General features: G+C 59.3%; 3 protein-coding genes across 3 annotated transcripts; all 3 read right to left on the reverse strand.

Moving 5' to 3' along the window:
- Window positions 1–54: 54 nt before the first annotated feature.
- Window positions 55–12,062, reverse strand: BJX67DRAFT_379511 (uncharacterized protein; the record flags this gene model as incomplete). The annotated part of the gene is made up of 6 exons (XM_071032586.1): window positions 55–2,769; window positions 2,819–8,766; window positions 8,819–9,609; window positions 9,671–11,570; window positions 11,619–11,763; window positions 11,808–12,062. 6 exons carry the CDS (start codon window positions 12,060–12,062, stop codon window positions 55–57), a joined length of 11,754 nt encoding a protein of 3,917 aa, XP_070888007.1.
- A 949-nt stretch (window positions 12,063–13,011) lies between these two features.
- BJX67DRAFT_387127 (FAD-binding oxidoreductase) lies at window positions 13,012–14,574 on the reverse strand (the record flags this gene model as incomplete). Its single annotated transcript, XM_071034183.1, has 1 exon — window positions 13,012–14,574. The coding sequence occupies one exon, from the start codon at window positions 14,572–14,574 to the stop codon at window positions 13,012–13,014; it is 1,563 nt and encodes a 520-aa protein (XP_070888008.1).
- A 233-nt stretch (window positions 14,575–14,807) lies between these two features.
- On the reverse strand, window positions 14,808–16,176 carry BJX67DRAFT_387128 (MCT family MFS transporter; the record flags this gene model as incomplete). Its single annotated transcript, XM_071034184.1, has 3 exons — window positions 14,808–15,186; window positions 15,241–15,994; window positions 16,044–16,176. The coding sequence occupies 3 exons, from the start codon at window positions 16,174–16,176 to the stop codon at window positions 14,808–14,810; spliced, it is 1,266 nt and encodes a 421-aa protein (XP_070888009.1).
- Between the last annotated feature and the right edge of the window lie 23 nt (window positions 16,177–16,199).

Below are 16,199 nucleotides of genomic sequence, written 5' to 3' on the forward strand. Positions count from 1 at the left end.
AGACAATTATTAATCTATATCAATCAACACGAATAGAGCAGTACAAATAAACTATCACACCCTCTGGCTCTCCCTCTCCAGCATAGTGCGTAAATACGCCGCATCAACCGGCTCGCAACCCTCCATCCCCAACTCCCCAAGAACACTCCGCGTCTTCTCCGTGTCAAGCCCAAACATCAAGTGTCCCAAGTCAAAGTACTCCTTCAGCACCGCCCACCGCACCTGCGCATCAGGTGACCCGTCCATCCGCGAGACGGCCTCGAACCACGCGTCCACGGAGAGACACCGTCCACCCTCCCCATCGATCTCCTCCATAACCCCGGGGAGATCCTCAATAGGAAGCGGCGCCGGGCTGGAGAGGTGGTAAATTGCAGCACTCGCCTTCATCTCTGTCGCAGCCTCAGGCTGGCGTCTCGTCTCCCGCCGCGAAAGGGCCTGAATCCCCCGCGTGATATAATCCACCGGCACAAAGTCAACGACAAACGGCCTCTCGCGCGCCGGAAGCTCCGGGATCGCTTTCGCCTGCAACATGCTCAGGATCATGGTGCGGATGAAGTCGTCGCGCGGCTCGGGGACGCCCGTGCGCGTGTCCGCCGTCGCCGCGGAGGACCGGTATATCGTCACGTTGAACCCGCGCGCGGCGGCGTTCTCCATGAGCATCTCGGCGGCCCAGCGCGACTTGAAGTAGCCCAGGCGGTCCGTGGGCTCCGGGGTGAAGTGGCGGGCGCTGGATTCGTTGGCTGTGATTCCGTTCGAAGTCGTGGTGGATGTTGACGTTGACCATGTTTGCAGGTGAGGGACGGACCAGGTAGACAGGTGGTGGATGTGTGTGTTGAACCGGCCCAGGCTGGCAAGACGGAGGATCTCGTGTACGGGAGCGACGTTGGACTCGCGGAGGGCGTCGTATGAGCGGAGCAGCGAGACGTACCCGCCTAGATGGTGGATTGCCTGGATGTTCCGTGCCAGCTGGCGGAATTCAGGCGTGGAAAGGCCGAAGCGTGATGCTGTGAGGGTTCCTGGGAGGAAATGGAGACGGCTCTCGAGGTCCTCGCGCGAGGGGACGAGGGGTGACAGGTGGTAGTGGTCGAAGCCTTCGTAGACGTCGGTCAACTGCAGCTGTTTCTGGGATCCCAGGACGTAGATGCTGTGCAGCGAGGGGTCCTGGGCGAGGGTTGCCAGCATGTGCACGCCGATGAAGGAGTCTGCGCCTGTCAAGAGGACGGAGGTGACCTGGGACGGCGAGATGGCCATTCGTGAGGGTTTGAGGCCGTCGTCAAGTCTGGTTTCGGCGTCCCAGTCTATGGTTGCTGTCGCAGAGCCTTGAGTAGTCGCGGTGGTAGTAGGGGCTAGACCGGCCATCAGGAGCTGGGTGATTGCCCTTGGTGTAGGCGTCTTGAACATTGTGTTCAACGGGAGGGGCATCTTCAACGCTCGCTTGAGACGAGCCTGCAGACGGACAAGCAGGAGACTGTGTCCCCCGAGCGCGAAGAAGCTATCGTCCGGCCCGACTGGCCGCGTTGCTGGCAGCTTCAGGATCTGGCGGAAGCCCTGGATGACGGCCTCGAGAATGGCCTCGTCTGCGCTGATCTCTTTCCCAGGCTCTGAACTGACGTGTGCTTCTTCGACGGGGTAAGTCAGGGCCAGAGGGTACTTCAGCAGCCGCTGCAAGTCCACCTTTCCTCCAATGGTGGTGGGAAGGCTATCCATGAACTGGTATGCGCTGGGCAGCATGTACGGATTGAGGTGCTTGCCCGCGAGCTCGTTGAGCCGGAACGCAAAGGCCGACTTCTTCTCCTGCACAAGGGTCTCCCGCGGGACGACGAATGCAATCAACTGCCGGTCGTCGGTGATGCTGTCCTGTGCATCGACTGTAACCTGTCGCGCGATTACAGCCAGATCAACTACTCCTCCGTTCGCATCTTTGTTAGCTTCCACGAAGATCCGGTGCTCAACCTCACCGAGGTCAATGCGGAATCCGCGCAACTTGACCTGCTTATCGCCCGCAATACGCCCGTGGAATTCAAGGTTGCCATCGGGGAGGAACCGTCCCTTGTCGCCGGTGCGGAACATGCGTCCCCAGCCCCGGGTATGGTCCTCCTCAGCGCAGAAGGGATCCGGCAGGAATGCCCGCTCATTGATCTCCGGCCGGTTGATGTATCCCAGTCCGACCTGGGCTCCTCCGACGATGATCTCTCCGACGACTCCGCGGGGGACGGGCTTTGCATTGGAGTCGAGGATGTAGTGCCGCGTGTTGGCCATCGGGTATCCGATGGGGATATTGACCGTGTCATCCTCCGGGTAGTCGACGGCTTGGATGGTCGTCTGGACCACGAGTTCGCTGGGACTCCACGTATTGTAGACCTTTGCTGGGGTCCCGAGGTCATAGAACGCCTTCGCAACGCGCACAGGCAGTCTCTCGCCGGCGAAATAGGCGACTCGGTAGTTGGACAAGCGTTGGAGGTGCGTGCTGGCACTCTCGATCAAGAGCGCGAACTGCGTTGGCGTGAAGTAAGTCACCGTTACCTGGGAGGACTCCATATACTTCGCTAGGGCAACAGGGTCCTTGCGGATCTCGGCGCTGGCAACGCACACACGGGCTCCGGCAGTTAGGGCCGAGAAGATCTGGACGATGGAGAGATCAAACGAGATAGAGGAGTGGTGGAGGAAGCGGTCGCTGGAGGTGAACTGGTAGTCGTGGTGCAGGGTCGAGAGCATCTGCTGCGTGTTGGACTGGCTCAGGACGACGCCTTTCGGGGTTCCGGTGCTCCCCTGTCTCTATATTAGCTATACGTGCTAAATTGAGGGATCATGTACGAACCGAGGTGTAGATGGTGTAGAAGGGGAAGTTCTGTTCGACTGGAGCAGCGTCAACAGTCGCTCCTGAACGAGGAATCTGTCCAACAGCCAGCACAGGCGCTGGCGAAAGAGCCCAGGCACTCTCTTCAAGCCTGTCCTGCGTCAAGACGAGACTCGCCCCAGAGTCTTTAATCATAAAAGACAGGCGCTCCTTTGCAAAGTCCGGGTCGAGAGCCACGAAGCCACAGCCAGCAAAGAGGGCACCGAGCATCGCCGCAACAGCCGTCGCACCCGGCTTAGATAGAATGCCTATCTTGTCCCCAGGCTGGACACCAACCTTTTGAACAGCCCGTGCGACATCGCTGGCTTCTGCGACGAGGGACGCATAAGTCATGCTGCTCTCATTGGCATCAGAGCTCTCCACTGCCACCTCATCCGGGTACTTTCGAGCAATGGCCAGAATCCGCTCAGATACAGGCTGGTTCTCCCAGGTATTCTGGACAAAGTCCAGGTTGAAGAAGTTCTCCTTTAAATACTCCAGCTCCTTCGGACCAACCATGCTCACCTCCGAGACGGGCTGGCGATGGTCCTGGATACTGCTGCCGAGGAAGGCAACAAAGTTGTCAAGGAAGCGATCCATATCCGCTTCGCCGTACAGCGTGCTCGAGTACTCGAGGCGAAGCTTCAGGCCCTGCGCGGGGTCCTCGAGGGCCTCGAGGCCGATCTCGCACGCCGTCGGGATATCCTCGCCCTGCACCTCGGTGATGTCGAAGTCCCCGGCTGCGTAGACGGGCATGGTGCCGTGGATCTGGTAGTTCAGGATGACCTGGCCGAGCGGGAAGTGCGCGGGCGTTCTGGCGGCGCCGACGGCGTCGATGATGGCATCGAACGGGAGCTGTGAGTGCGCTATGGCGGACATGACGACTTGCTTGATCTGGCGCAGGACGGCTTCGAAGCTGCCGGCGTGGTTGTCGAGGAGGAGGCGCACGGGGACGACGTTCACGAAGAAGCCTAGCGTGTCGTTCACGGCGGGGATCGGGCGGTTCCCGTCGACGAGGTGGATGGTCAGGTCTTCTTCCTCGGTGTATCTGTAGAGGAATGCGCGGAGGGCGGCCATGAAGAACTGCGCGGGAGTGACGAGTAGCCGCGCGCAGATGCGCTTCATGCGCTGCAGGAGGGTCTTCTTCAAGACAGCGCGGTGGATATGGCGCTGGTAGTCGTTGATATCTGGTCTCGCAGCCTTTGCGAATGGGAGCAGGCGCATAGCCTCTGCTGGCGGGTGTTCGTAGACGGATTTCCAGAACTCCAGACTCGCGTGCATCTCGGAAGACTGGAGGAGAGCGTTGTGCCAGTTGCTGAACTGGCCGTACGTGACGGCCGGCTGGGCGACGGAGGCGAGGTTTCTCTCCTTCCGGAGGGCGTCGTAGAGGTTCGTGAACTGCTCCAGGAAGGACTTGCTGCTTCCGCGGTCGATGCAGATGTGGTGGAAGATGAGGACGAGAGCGTGGCGGTCCTCTGCGAGCTTAACGAGAGCGCATTGCATCACCTCGCCAGACTCAATGTCCATCGGCTGTTGCTGGAGGTCTTTGACATATGCATCCAGGGCCGCTTCGGCGTCCTTGGTCTTGGAGAAGTCAACCTCCGGCAAGTCAGTTGTGTAGTTGTCCATGACCTCCTGCTGGGAGAACTCATCGCCTTCGAAGTAGGCAGTGCGGAGGATCTCATTGCGCTTCTTGAGCTCCTGAAGGGCCTTGCGCACCAGCGCTCCATCGGGATGCCCTTTGAGTCTGAAGATAGTGGGCAGGTTGAGGAACGACGGGTCTTCTGCAAGGTTATGCATGAACCAGAGGCGTCGCTGGAAGGAGGACATGGGCACATCGACGGCGGATCCGCTTTCGAAGGACACATTGTCGATGGCAGGCAGAGAGCTCTTGGAATTGGCAGCTCCATTCGCCAACTGCTCGCCATGGTTGCGCCGGTCGTCTGCTTTGGCAGCGGCGGGCTCAGCCTCGCGCTTGAGGACCATCACGGACGCGACCTTCTCCAGCAAGGCGTGGATGCTGCGGCTGCTGAGGATGTCGAACATGGCCAGCTCAACGCCGACGGCCTTGAAGAACCACTGCCGGATCTCGATGGCGACAATGCTGTCCAGCCCGTAGTCTCCAAGGCTGCGGTTGGGCTGGAGGGTGCTCTGGTCGACGGAGAGAACAGCCGCGATCTTCTCCAGGAAGCGAGCAGTCAGGATCTCAAGACGCGCCGTCTCGTCTTTGGCTTCCTGCAGCTGAGCCATGACGTCCTGCTTCTTGCTCTTCCCGTCGCCAGACCCGGCGAAGTCGTGGTTGGCGTACAGATTGCGGAAACGGGGCTCGTTGACCCAGTAGTAGGTGGGACGGCGCAGGTTGACGCCGGTGATGATCTGGTGAGCGTCTCGTCCCTGAGCATCGACGAGGGAGAGCTTGTCCTGGGAGCTCGGGGGCGCCACGGCAGCTTCGATCTGCGCGAAGAGCTCCTCTTCATTGACGGCGTCGTACCCGATGCGCTCCATGACGGCCTGCAGCTGTGCGTCCTCAGAGACAGCCCCAATGCCAACGATCATACCAACGTCCATAGTCGTGCCCACGAGGCCGATCCTGCGTCGGTACGCGCACAGCGCATCGAGGTAGCTGTTGGCAGCAGAGTAGTTTGCCTGTCCCTTGGACCCCAACATGGTAGACACAGACGAGAAGCAGACGAAGAAGTCCAATGGCACCGACGCCGTAGCATTGTGCAGATTATAAGCACCCTGGACCTTGGGAGTCAAGCAGCGCTGCCACTGCGCGAAGCTCATCTGCGGCAATGGCGCATCCTGGAGGACCATCGCAGCCTGGAAGACACCAGCCAGACGATGCGGACTGGCTTCGATCTGCTGCACGACGCCATCCACAACAGCTGCGTCGCTCACGTCGCCGCTGAACACCGTCACCTGCACGCCGCGAGCTTGGAGCCACTCGACCGTCTCGCGCGCCTCTGGCCGCTTGTCGCCAGACCGAGACAAGAACGCGAGATGGCGCGCACCACGCTGGAACAGCCACTCGCTCAGACGACGGCCCAGACCTCCCAGCCCACCGACGGAGAGGTACGTCTTGTTCGCGTCGAAGAGCCTCCGGCGACGGAACTGCGAGGGCTCCACGAGGGCCTGGTCCTGCGGGCGCGGGATGAGAACGATCTTCCCGCTGGTCGTGCCGGTCTGCAGCATGCGGAATGCGCGCTGGACTTCGGCGTAGGGGACCTCCGTGATCGGCTGCGGGGGCTGGATCTCGCCGTTGTGAACGAGGGCGCAGGATTCCTGGAAGACGCGCGCACCCAGGGGCTGGTTGCGCTCGAAGACGGTGATCATGTCGACGCTGGCGAAGGAGACGTTGCGGCGGAAGGGGTCCATGGGGATGCGGCTGTTCTGGTGGATATCGCGCTTGCCGATTTCCACGAAGCGGCCGAAGGGGGCGACGGAGGCCCAGGTTGAGAGCAAGAGGGGGCCGGCGAGGGAGTTGAGGACGACGTCGACGCCGCGGCCGTTGGTGAGACGACGGATGCCCTCGACGAAGGAGTCGTCGCGCGACGAGAGGATGTGCGAGTCCTCGAGGCCGTACTTCTCGATCAGGAACGCTCTCTTCGCGGGCGAACCGACGGTGGCGATGATGCTTGCGCCGATGTTCTGCGCGATTTGGATGGCCATTTGGCCGACGCCTCCGGCTGCGGAGTGGATGAGGATTGTCTCGCCTGGCTGCAGACGGGCCGTATCGACGAGGGAGTAGTATGCCGTCGTCAAGACGAGGGGAATAGACGATGCGACGGCGAAGGACATCTCGCCCTGCAGTCTGTAGCAGAGGCAGGCAGGGTTGCGGAGGATCGTGCGATGCGCGCCCTGTCCAGGACGCCAGGCCACGACACGATCGCCAACGGCGAAGTCGTTTGGTGACACACTGCTGCCCACGCGCAGGACGGTCCCTGCGCATTCATCTCCGAGCTTGAAGTCGTCGATGATGCCCATGCTGGCCGCGATGTCACGGAAGTTGAGCGCAGACGCCTTGACTTCGATTTCGAGCTCATCGGGCTGAAGCTCATTGCTCGCCAGCTCGAGGTCGTCCGAGAACATGAGCGTATCCAGAAGACCAGGGCGGCCGATCCGCAGGGAAAGAGGACGGTCTGGCTGGTACAATGGCTGGATCGTTGGCTCGCTGCGCACGCCGTTGGGGATCCTGGAGTTGAGATCGTCGCTGGCGACCACTCGCGGGATGTGCAGGAGTCCTCCTCGCTCTGCGATCTCGTTCTCCTCAATGGAGCGGTCCAGCAGGGTCGATGCAAGCTTGGCCGACTGGGCTGCGGTCGACGAAGGTGCGATGTCGAGCACGACCAGGCGTAAATCAGGGTTCTCGCTGCGTGCGCTGCGAGCGAGGCCAAGGATTAGGGCTTGTTCTGGAGAGGAGACGTCCATGAGACCGCCTCGAGTAAGCCAGACGATGTTGGCCTGGCCTTCCTTGGTGAGAAGTGCTTGAGCAGCTTGGAATTCTGCTGCGCTGGCCTGGTCGAAGTAGAGGTTGTTGTCGAGGCTGGCGAGGATGATTACGTCTCCATGGATATCGTTCGAGCCCTCGACAAGAGAGTTGAAGTCCAGTTCGGATACTGACACCGCACTCTGTGCCTTGATTGTGTTGGCCAGCTCCTGGGTCTCGGGCGATGGGTTCGGTGGCATGACGATGGTCAGGTCGGAGCTGCTGGTCTCGGGCGACTTATTGTGCCAGATCTGCGCTTCAGAGGAGTAGAACGGCTTGAGAGTCGAGATACCGCTGGTCGAGGACCCCGAGGCAAAGAGATATCCATTCTCAGCGACTCGCTCAGAGAGAGCTGGCAGCTCAGCACCGGCCGAGAGGACAACGAGGTCAAAGAGCTCCTCAGTGTCTTCGACGACATTAACCAGTCCGTTTCCTCGCTCGACGAGCCCGTCAAAGGCGCTTAAGGTAGCACCTCCAGCAGGAAGAATGGTCAACTGGGCAATATTCCTCCTCTCAGCGTCCGTGACACCCTTCAGAGCAGGAAGGATATCCTCCTCCGTCGAGGCCAAGCCGGAGGCGACATGCAGAATCTTGCTATTCGGATACTGGTGAACATACAGCTCCACGAGCCTCGCGACGCGGTACGTTTCCGAAGACGACGACGACCCCAGAGCGCTAAACATGGGCTTCCACGCCATACCGAAGAAGAGGGAGCGCTTCGTGTCGTCTGCCTCGTTGGCGCCGAGACTCGTCAACTTCAGACCCTGGATGTCCAAGAGGAGTTCGCCCTCCGCTGACAGCAAGCGGAGATCGTTGGTTGCTGTGCGCGGACCCAGGGCGTTTGTCTCGACCAGGACCTCCGACTCGAACCCAGCCTCGGATCTCTTCCACAGGTCGAGAAGGCCGGAGACGCGCATCGAGCGCACGAAGGTCGGGACGTACGGCGCCTTGAGGTTCTGTCCGAGTCGGCCTTCGACAGATGCGAAGACGGGATGGAAGCACGAGTCCAGAAGGGCCGGGTGCACAATGGAAAGATCGCTCTCCTCGCGCGAGAAAAGGCTAGGGTTCCAGGACACGCGGGCCGTGGCGATGCCATCGCCGCTCTCCACGTTCCCAGTCACCAGCTGGAAGGTATCGCCGTATTGAAGGCCCATGGCGTGCAGGCGGCGGTAGTACTGGTTGCGGTCAGTGCTGCGGAAACTCTGCTGACGGAGCACGTCGGCAGACAAGGGGTTTGAAGAGCGAATGGCTTCAGGAGAGCCGGCTTCGACACGGATTGTGCCAGTGCAGTGCTCGCGCTGGTTGCCGGCTTCGTCGATGGAGAGCACGACGAAGTGTTTCCAGATCGAGGAGGACGTTTCGGCGGACTCGACCGCGGGGGCGAGCTCGACGATGGTCTCGGTGCCCATGTCTTTGTCGCTGACGACGAGGGCCGATTTGACTGCGACTCTTAGTCTTTCTCTCTCTCTCTATGAGGTACGGGGTTAACTCACCAGATACGTCCACGAGCTCGAATTCGCGAATGTTGCCGTCTACAAATGTAGCAGCAGCTTCGATCGCCATGTTGATATAGCCCGCAGCAGGGAAGATGACCTTCCCGTCAATGGAATGGTCAGGAAGCCAGGACATCTCCGAGACGCGCAGATAGTTGCGCCACCTGGGACGAGTGTCCAGGGAGCCAGGAACTCGTGCACCCAGGATAGAATGCCGAGAGGAACGGAGACGATGCTCACGAATGACACGGGTCTCTGCCCAGTATCGGTCGTGGTGGTCCCAGGCGTAGGATGGCAACGAGACCTTGCCTGTCGATGCCTCCAAGCTGATAACCCGGCCGGCCGCATCGAGGAACTGGTTCCTGTTCACCTCTACCAGGTCGACAGGGTATCCCAGGGCAAACAGCTGGCCAGCCGTAGTGAGCAGGCTCTCGTATGCATCGACCTTGCGATCAAGGGTACCGAGATAGGGAAGCTTGAGTTTCAGCTGGTCGAGCGTCTGGTTGGAAGGGCCCTTGAGGGCTGGATGGGGTCCGACTTCCACGAGCACGTCGATGCGTTGCTGGTCCTCGTCGTCGAGGACCAGTTCGGTCAGAGCGTCTGCGAACTTCACCATGCCAGTCATGTTCGCCGCGAAGTAGTCAGGGCCCATAGTGACAGGGTCGGCATATCGGCCTGTCACGCTGGACACCATGATGGCGGATTGGGCCTTGTTGGCCTTGAACCCGGGATAGGCAGCGAGCGCGTCTTTGTAGCCGGGTGCAAGGGGGAACATGTGGTGGCTGTGGAAACTATACAGATGTCAGTGGCTTCCATACACAGCATATACAGTAGGTATGAGCGTGAGCTTACGCTTGAGCCACCTGCAGCCGTCTCGCAAAAACCTTCCTCGCAGAAAGCGTCTCCTGCAACTCAACAACAGCATCCTCGTCTCCAGACACCGTAAAGCTCGACGGGCTGTTCATCGCAGCAATGGCAATCCGACCTGCATACGGCTCTAGCTCAGCAGTGACTTCTGCCTCCGTCATCCCAACGGCCATCATTGCACCGGGTACGGATCCTGGGGCTGCAGCGCCAGACCCCATGTGCACACCACGGTAGTACGCCACGACGAGGGCGTTCTCGAATGACAGAAGGCCCGCGGCATACGTGGCTGCAAGCTCGCCGCTACTGTGGCCGACTACTCCGGCAGGCTTGATCCCCCACTGGGACAGGACCTCAATCAATCCGAGCTGGACGGCCGTGCAGATGGGTTGAGAGTATTCGGTCTGCGTCAAGTTCGAGTCTTCCTGGGTTCTCTGAAGCTCGTCCACCACTGACCAGGATGGGCGATCCTGGGGTAGCGCTTGAAGAATTGCGTCGCACCGCTGGAGAGTCTGCAGGAACAAAGGGGACTGTTCAATGAGGCTGCGGCCCATGGCGAACCACTGCGCTCCTTGTCCGGTGAACACAAACCCGAGACGCGGCGCGCTGTCGAGCTTGCTCTTCCACTGGGCAACGGGGAGGGGCTCTTTGACCCGTTCCACCAGTGTGTCTTTGGATGCAGCAATTGCGAAGGACCTGAATCGATGCATCGTTCGACGGGACGATAGCGAGACAGCGACATCGGGCACACTGACTTCGTTGCCAGCAAGGTATTCACTCAGCTTCTCGGCCCAGAGCTTCCCTGCTCGGTCGGAATGGGATGTCAACGGCACAAAGTACGGCCTATGCTCGACCATTGAAGCCAGTTCGCTAGGAAGAGAGACCGTGGAGGGCAAGCGCGCAACAGCAAGAGAGGGTGTATACTCTTCAAGGATAACATGGGCGTTAGTCCCTCCATACCCAAAGGAGTTGATCGAGGCTCGTCGAGGAACTCCACGGCCCGCTACGTCCCACATCTTTGCAGAAGTCGGAATCTCCAGCCTCCAATTCTTGAAGTCGACTTCCGGATTGGGCGTGGAGAAGTGCATATTCGGCGGAATGGTCTGCTTCTCCAGCGCGAGAGTCGCCTTAATCAACCCCGCGACACCAGACGCACCCTCCAAATGCCCGATATTCGTCTTGACGGACCCGACGTGCAAGATGTCCGTGCGGCCCTGCGAGAATATCTCGTGGATGGCCCTGAGCTCGCGCGGATCGCCCGCCTTCGTCCCCGTGCCGTGGCACTCGACGTACGTTGTGTCGACGGGCTCCAGGCCCGCGCGCTCGTACGTGCTCTTGATCAGATCCGCCTGGGCGCGCGCAGACGGGAGCGTAATGCCCTGCTTGCGGCCGTCGTGGTTCACGCCAGTGCCGCGGACAACGGCGCGGATGTTATCCCCGTCCGACTGTGCGCGACTCTGGCGCTTCAGGATCATCGCGGCGATGCCCTCGCCACGCACGTAGCCGCTGCCAGCGGCGTCTCCGTGCCGGCAGCGGCCGTCGGTAGAAAGCATGCCGAGATCGGTCATGGTTACGAAGATGTTCGGGTCGAAGTGGAGGGCTGACCCGACCACGATCGAGATGTCGGCCTCGCCGTTGCGCAGGGACTGGGCGCCCATGTGGAAGCAGACGAGGGAGGAGGAGCAGGCCGTGTCGATGGTTGCGCTGGGGCCGTGCAGGTTGTAGAAGTAGGAGATTCGGTTGGCGAGGATGGAGTTCCCGGTCCCGGTAACTGTGTACTTGGGGTAGTACTCAAGGTCTTTGGTTGTCATTGCGTTGTAGTCGTTGGTGAAGCAGCCGCAGTAGACCGAGGTGAGCGAGCCCTGCACTTCATCGAGGGTGATTCCAGCTTTCACTTGTCAGATAAGCTTTACAGGATAGATAATATGCGGATTACCGTCTTCCAACGCTTCGTAAACCACTTCGAGCAGCAGACGCTGCTGGGGATCCATGGCCTCGGCCTCCTTGCCGGAGATATTGAAGAATCCGGCGTCGAATGCGCCGAGATCCTGGTCGAGGAAGTAGCCGTATTTGGCGTTTGTCTGGGAGGTCAGTACATGGAACCGCCGGTGCTTAGGGTACTTACGGATCCCTTGTGCGTTCCATCGGGGTGATAGAAGGCGTCCACGTTGAACCGATCCGCAGGCATCTTCCTCTGCAGATCGACCTTGTTGACGATGTTCTCCCACAGCTGGGAGGGAGACGACGCTCCGGGGACCCTGCAGGCCATGCCAACGACGCATGGAGGGTTCTCCGCCTGTGTGGCGCCGTTGACAGCGCCGTTGACGGGGTGGACGCCGTTGGCAACGGGCTTGTTGGGGTTGTCAAAGTGCATAGACATTGTGCTGATGCGTTCTGCTCTGTTTCTATTGTTCAGTTGGAGTCGAAATTCTCACCGTTTGCCCAGATGCTCGATATCACTTGATCATGAACGTCTATTCGGTCTATGGATGGTAGAGAAGTACCCAAGTCGAGTGCTCAACCGCAAGCGTAGAATGGCAGCATGAAGGAGGAAACGCTTTCGATCGACAGCAGTTCACTTCGTGCAGACTAAAAATCAAAAAGAGAGGAGTGAAGGAGCTGGATTGGGGTATTTCATACACAACCCCTCCACGGGGACCTCCCCAGTCCACAACCCAGACAGCGGTAAAACACCGATGACCCACGGAGGTCACGGAAAGAGCCCATCACGCCAGTATTCTGGACGTCTCTGCAAAAATGTCCGATCTGGCTTTCTTCACAAGATATTTCGGCGGGGCTGGGTCCGATACGAGGGGTCGAGTGCTGCTCCGTGTCCGGACGGAGGCTTATACCAGCGGCCATGAGCTTCCATGCAGCGAGACAGCCAATTGAAACAAGACCCTAACCACGTTTACGCTGCAACCTGCCTCCTCAAGGCTAAATTTGGCTCTCGACTCAGTCCATGTGGCGGGTTTGGCGATCCAGGCGATGGTTTGCGCCATTGAAGTCCTTCGAGAATCTGCCCAGCCGGCTTAGCTCGACTTGGCTTAAAGAAGAAGCGGAGCATTTTTCATCTCGTCTGATACATTGGATACAGGCAGCTCATCGAGAGTTCTACGCTTGAGTTGGATGAAGGGAAACTTTCAAGCTTGCCAAAACCGCACTCCATTATCAGGACAATAGAGAGAAGTAGGTTGTGCAAATGGATTCTACATCTCATATGCTCATTTGTAGGGTCGGTAAACAATGGCTTCTTAACTCGATATCTCTATTTACAGCAATCAATAACCTCATGCTACATTCACTTCCACCATCTCACTCACTCACACCTACGCTTTAATCGCCAGCGGATTCGTAAAAAACTCCTCAGGATCATACTTCTTCTTCACAGCAACCAGCTCCGCCACATTATCCCCATAGTAGCTCTCGAGCGGATCAGTCGAGATATCCGCATCCACATACCCAGAGTAACTCGCCACGCCCACCTCCGGCCGTAAGTAAGACTCCAGATCCGCAAACCACTCCTCGTACGCCTCCTGGCGCTCCGCATCATCAGGCGCCCCGTGGACCTGGAACTCCAGATGCGCATAGGCCTGGTCGCGCCACGCAAACGCGTGGTCCGACTTCGACGGCACAGTGATGTTCCACGCGTGCCACTCGCCCCAGACCTCGCTCTCCTCGTCCAGAGACGCGATGCGGTCGAGCAAGCTCTGCAGCACCTCGTCCGTCAGCGGGCGGTCCTTGAGCACGAAGAAGGACTTGGAGAGCCGGTAGAACCGCTCCCAGGGGAAGGCGACGGGGATGGAGTCTGACTTCGGGTCCTCGTTCCACTGGAACTGCGGGCTGTCGCCGACCTGCGTGAAGGGGTCCGGGATGACGTTGAGGATGCTGGCGTCGACTTCCTCGTCTGGCTGGCACTCTGTCGTTGTGTATCCGAAGATCCGCGCGTTGTCCGTGTTGCAGTTTCCGGAGATGATGACCTCGGGCGTGCCGATGTCGAGGAGGCCTGATGTCTCGACCAGGGCAGTGAGCTCTTCCTCTGTGCCGCCGTAGTGCCAGCCGAGGACCTGGACGGTGTCTCTGTAGACGTTGATCTGGGACATGAACTCCGGGACCTGCTTAGGGGCCCAGTCGAGGTAGCGCTGAGAGGCAGGGAAGCGGGATTCAGTGTCGTTCCAGGTCAAGAGGACGAGCGCAGAGCGCGGGATGGCAGTCAGAGAGAGGGTGAATTCCACGGCGATGCCGTAGCTGCCGCCGCCGCCTCCTCGGATTGCCCAGAAGAGGTCTGAGTTTGTCTCGGGGGAAGCCTCGACGGTGGTTCCGTCGGCGAGGACGACCTTCGCTGCGAGAACGTGCTCAACGCCCAGACCCTGTGAGCGCTGCTGCATGTTGAAACCACCGGAGCCCAGAAAGCCAGCCAGTCCGACGGTGGGACAAATACCGCCGATGAACGTGGTGTCGTACTCGTTTAGCGCCGTGTAGAGAGCACCGAGACGGATTCCGGCGCCGACGACGGCGGACTTGTGGTCGTCGGAGACGCGGACCTGGTTGATATGGGCAATATCGATGACGAGAGTTCCGTTTAGCGAGGAGTAGGCCTCAAAGCTGTGGCCTCCGGTACGGGGCACAGCCTTGACCCCTGCGGCCTGGGCGCATTGGATCAGGGGGGCGATTTCTTCGGCATCGTCCGCGTAGGCGATCAGGACTGGAAGCTGCTCGTCCTGGATCTTCTCACCGAGACGGGCATCCAGATAGGTCTCGTTGGTTGGCGCGACGATTCTCTTCGGCGCAGAGTCGCCAAACACAGCGGCCACACAGCCCGCGAGGTCAGCCTTGCGATGGGGGGAGGCCACGGCAAGCGTGGCCAGCAGGGCGAGAGAAAGGAGCCGCATGTTGAACAGAGTAGAAGAGAAAGACGATTGCTGATAGGCGATACCTTCATGGAGGGCAGGAATCTACTTCAATTTAAAGAATCTCGCTTGCCATGTATCTCATTAAATCACCGCAATCCGTCGGGCAGTTTGGTATGAGCCTCGTATTTACATTTCATACTTGCATCCATCACATTTCCATGAGAGCCAAAATTAAACTCGCGGACCTCGTATCCGGAGCTTTTCTTCCCCAGCTAGATAGCACGCAGCGGACCAGAGTCAATCAACAGTCGAGCCCCGACCAGGAGCACTGTCCCTGCAAACATCATGACTCCCGCAAAGTCCACCCACGCGGGCACCGTCCCCGACGGCGTAGATTCCAGGGCACCGCCGATAGGATTCCCTGTTAGGGCTCCCAGGGAGCAGACGGCCATCATGACCCCGATCATGATCCCGATTATCCGCATATTCTTCGTGATTTGCGCAACGCAGGCGGACTGGAGCGAGATCAGGCCACCAGAGGCAAACCCGTAGAGAAAAGTGAAGGCCGTGATCGCGCCCTCCGTGTGGATGCAGTGGAGGAGGAGGATAAGGGCCGCGGAGAGGAGCGAGCACACGATAGCCATGTTGAATCTAACCCGTTAGCTGCTGTCCACCCTCGGCTGTATGGATTCATGCGACACTTACTTTCCAATTTTGTCCGCGAGTGCACCAGAGACGATACGTCCGACGAACGATCCAACGTTCAGGATCGAGACCAGCGTATTCGCATAGGTCGAGTCGACACCGTTGTCTATAGCAAACAGCGGGATATAGTAGAACGGAATGAACATCCCCCACATCACGAACAGCATTCCGGCCACGGTAAGCCAGTATCGCAGGTCCTTCAGACTCGCGATCAAATCCTCCTTGGGGACGCCTCCCGATTTCCCCGGCGGTAGCCGTGGCACGACCATGAAGCAGGCCGGGGCTAGAAGGGCGAGACTAATGAAGCCCACTATCCGGAGTGTCCATGGGAATCCGACAACGTCGAACAGTCGTTCCATAATCAGGGGCCATGCGATTCCACCCAGAGAGGACCCAGCAACGACTGTGCCCATCGCCAGACCTCGTTTTTCCCTGAACCAATGCGGAATTGCAGAGATCGTGGGATAGAAGAGCATCGCGTCTCCAATGCCGAAGAGGATGCTCTGCGCGAGAATGAACTGGTAGTATTCCCTGCAGAGGCTGGCCATCATCAGGGACAGGGAGAAGATCAGCGTCCCCGGGATGAACAGGATCTTCGACCCCTTGGTGTCGAATATAGGGCCAAAGACCAGGCCGCCGATGAAGAGCAGGAACAGCTGCAGCGAGCCGATCCAGGATATTTCGCTGGCGTTGCGGCCTGGGAGCAGGGTCTCGCCATAGTAGGCTTGGAATGTGCCGAAGGAATTCAGGAGGCCTTGCAGTGTGTCAGTGTCTCGTTACCTCTTTTCCTTCGAGAGACGTACCGAATGTCACAAAGTACGTCAAGAAGCCCCCGACCACGACCAGCCATGCGCGGGAGCCGCCATCTGGAGGCCCGGCATCTGCCTCGAATTTGGTCTCGGGCGTCGTCTCAACAACGGGTTCTTTGGTTGCCATTGGTATGCTGTTCAAGACAGCCC

Source organism: Aspergillus lucknowensis, assembly GCF_044049455.1.
Source record: "Aspergillus lucknowensis strain CBS 449.75 chromosome Unknown BJX67scaffold_11, whole genome shotgun sequence".
Lineage (NCBI taxonomy): Eukaryota > Fungi > Ascomycota > Eurotiomycetes > Eurotiales > Aspergillaceae > Aspergillus > Aspergillus lucknowensis.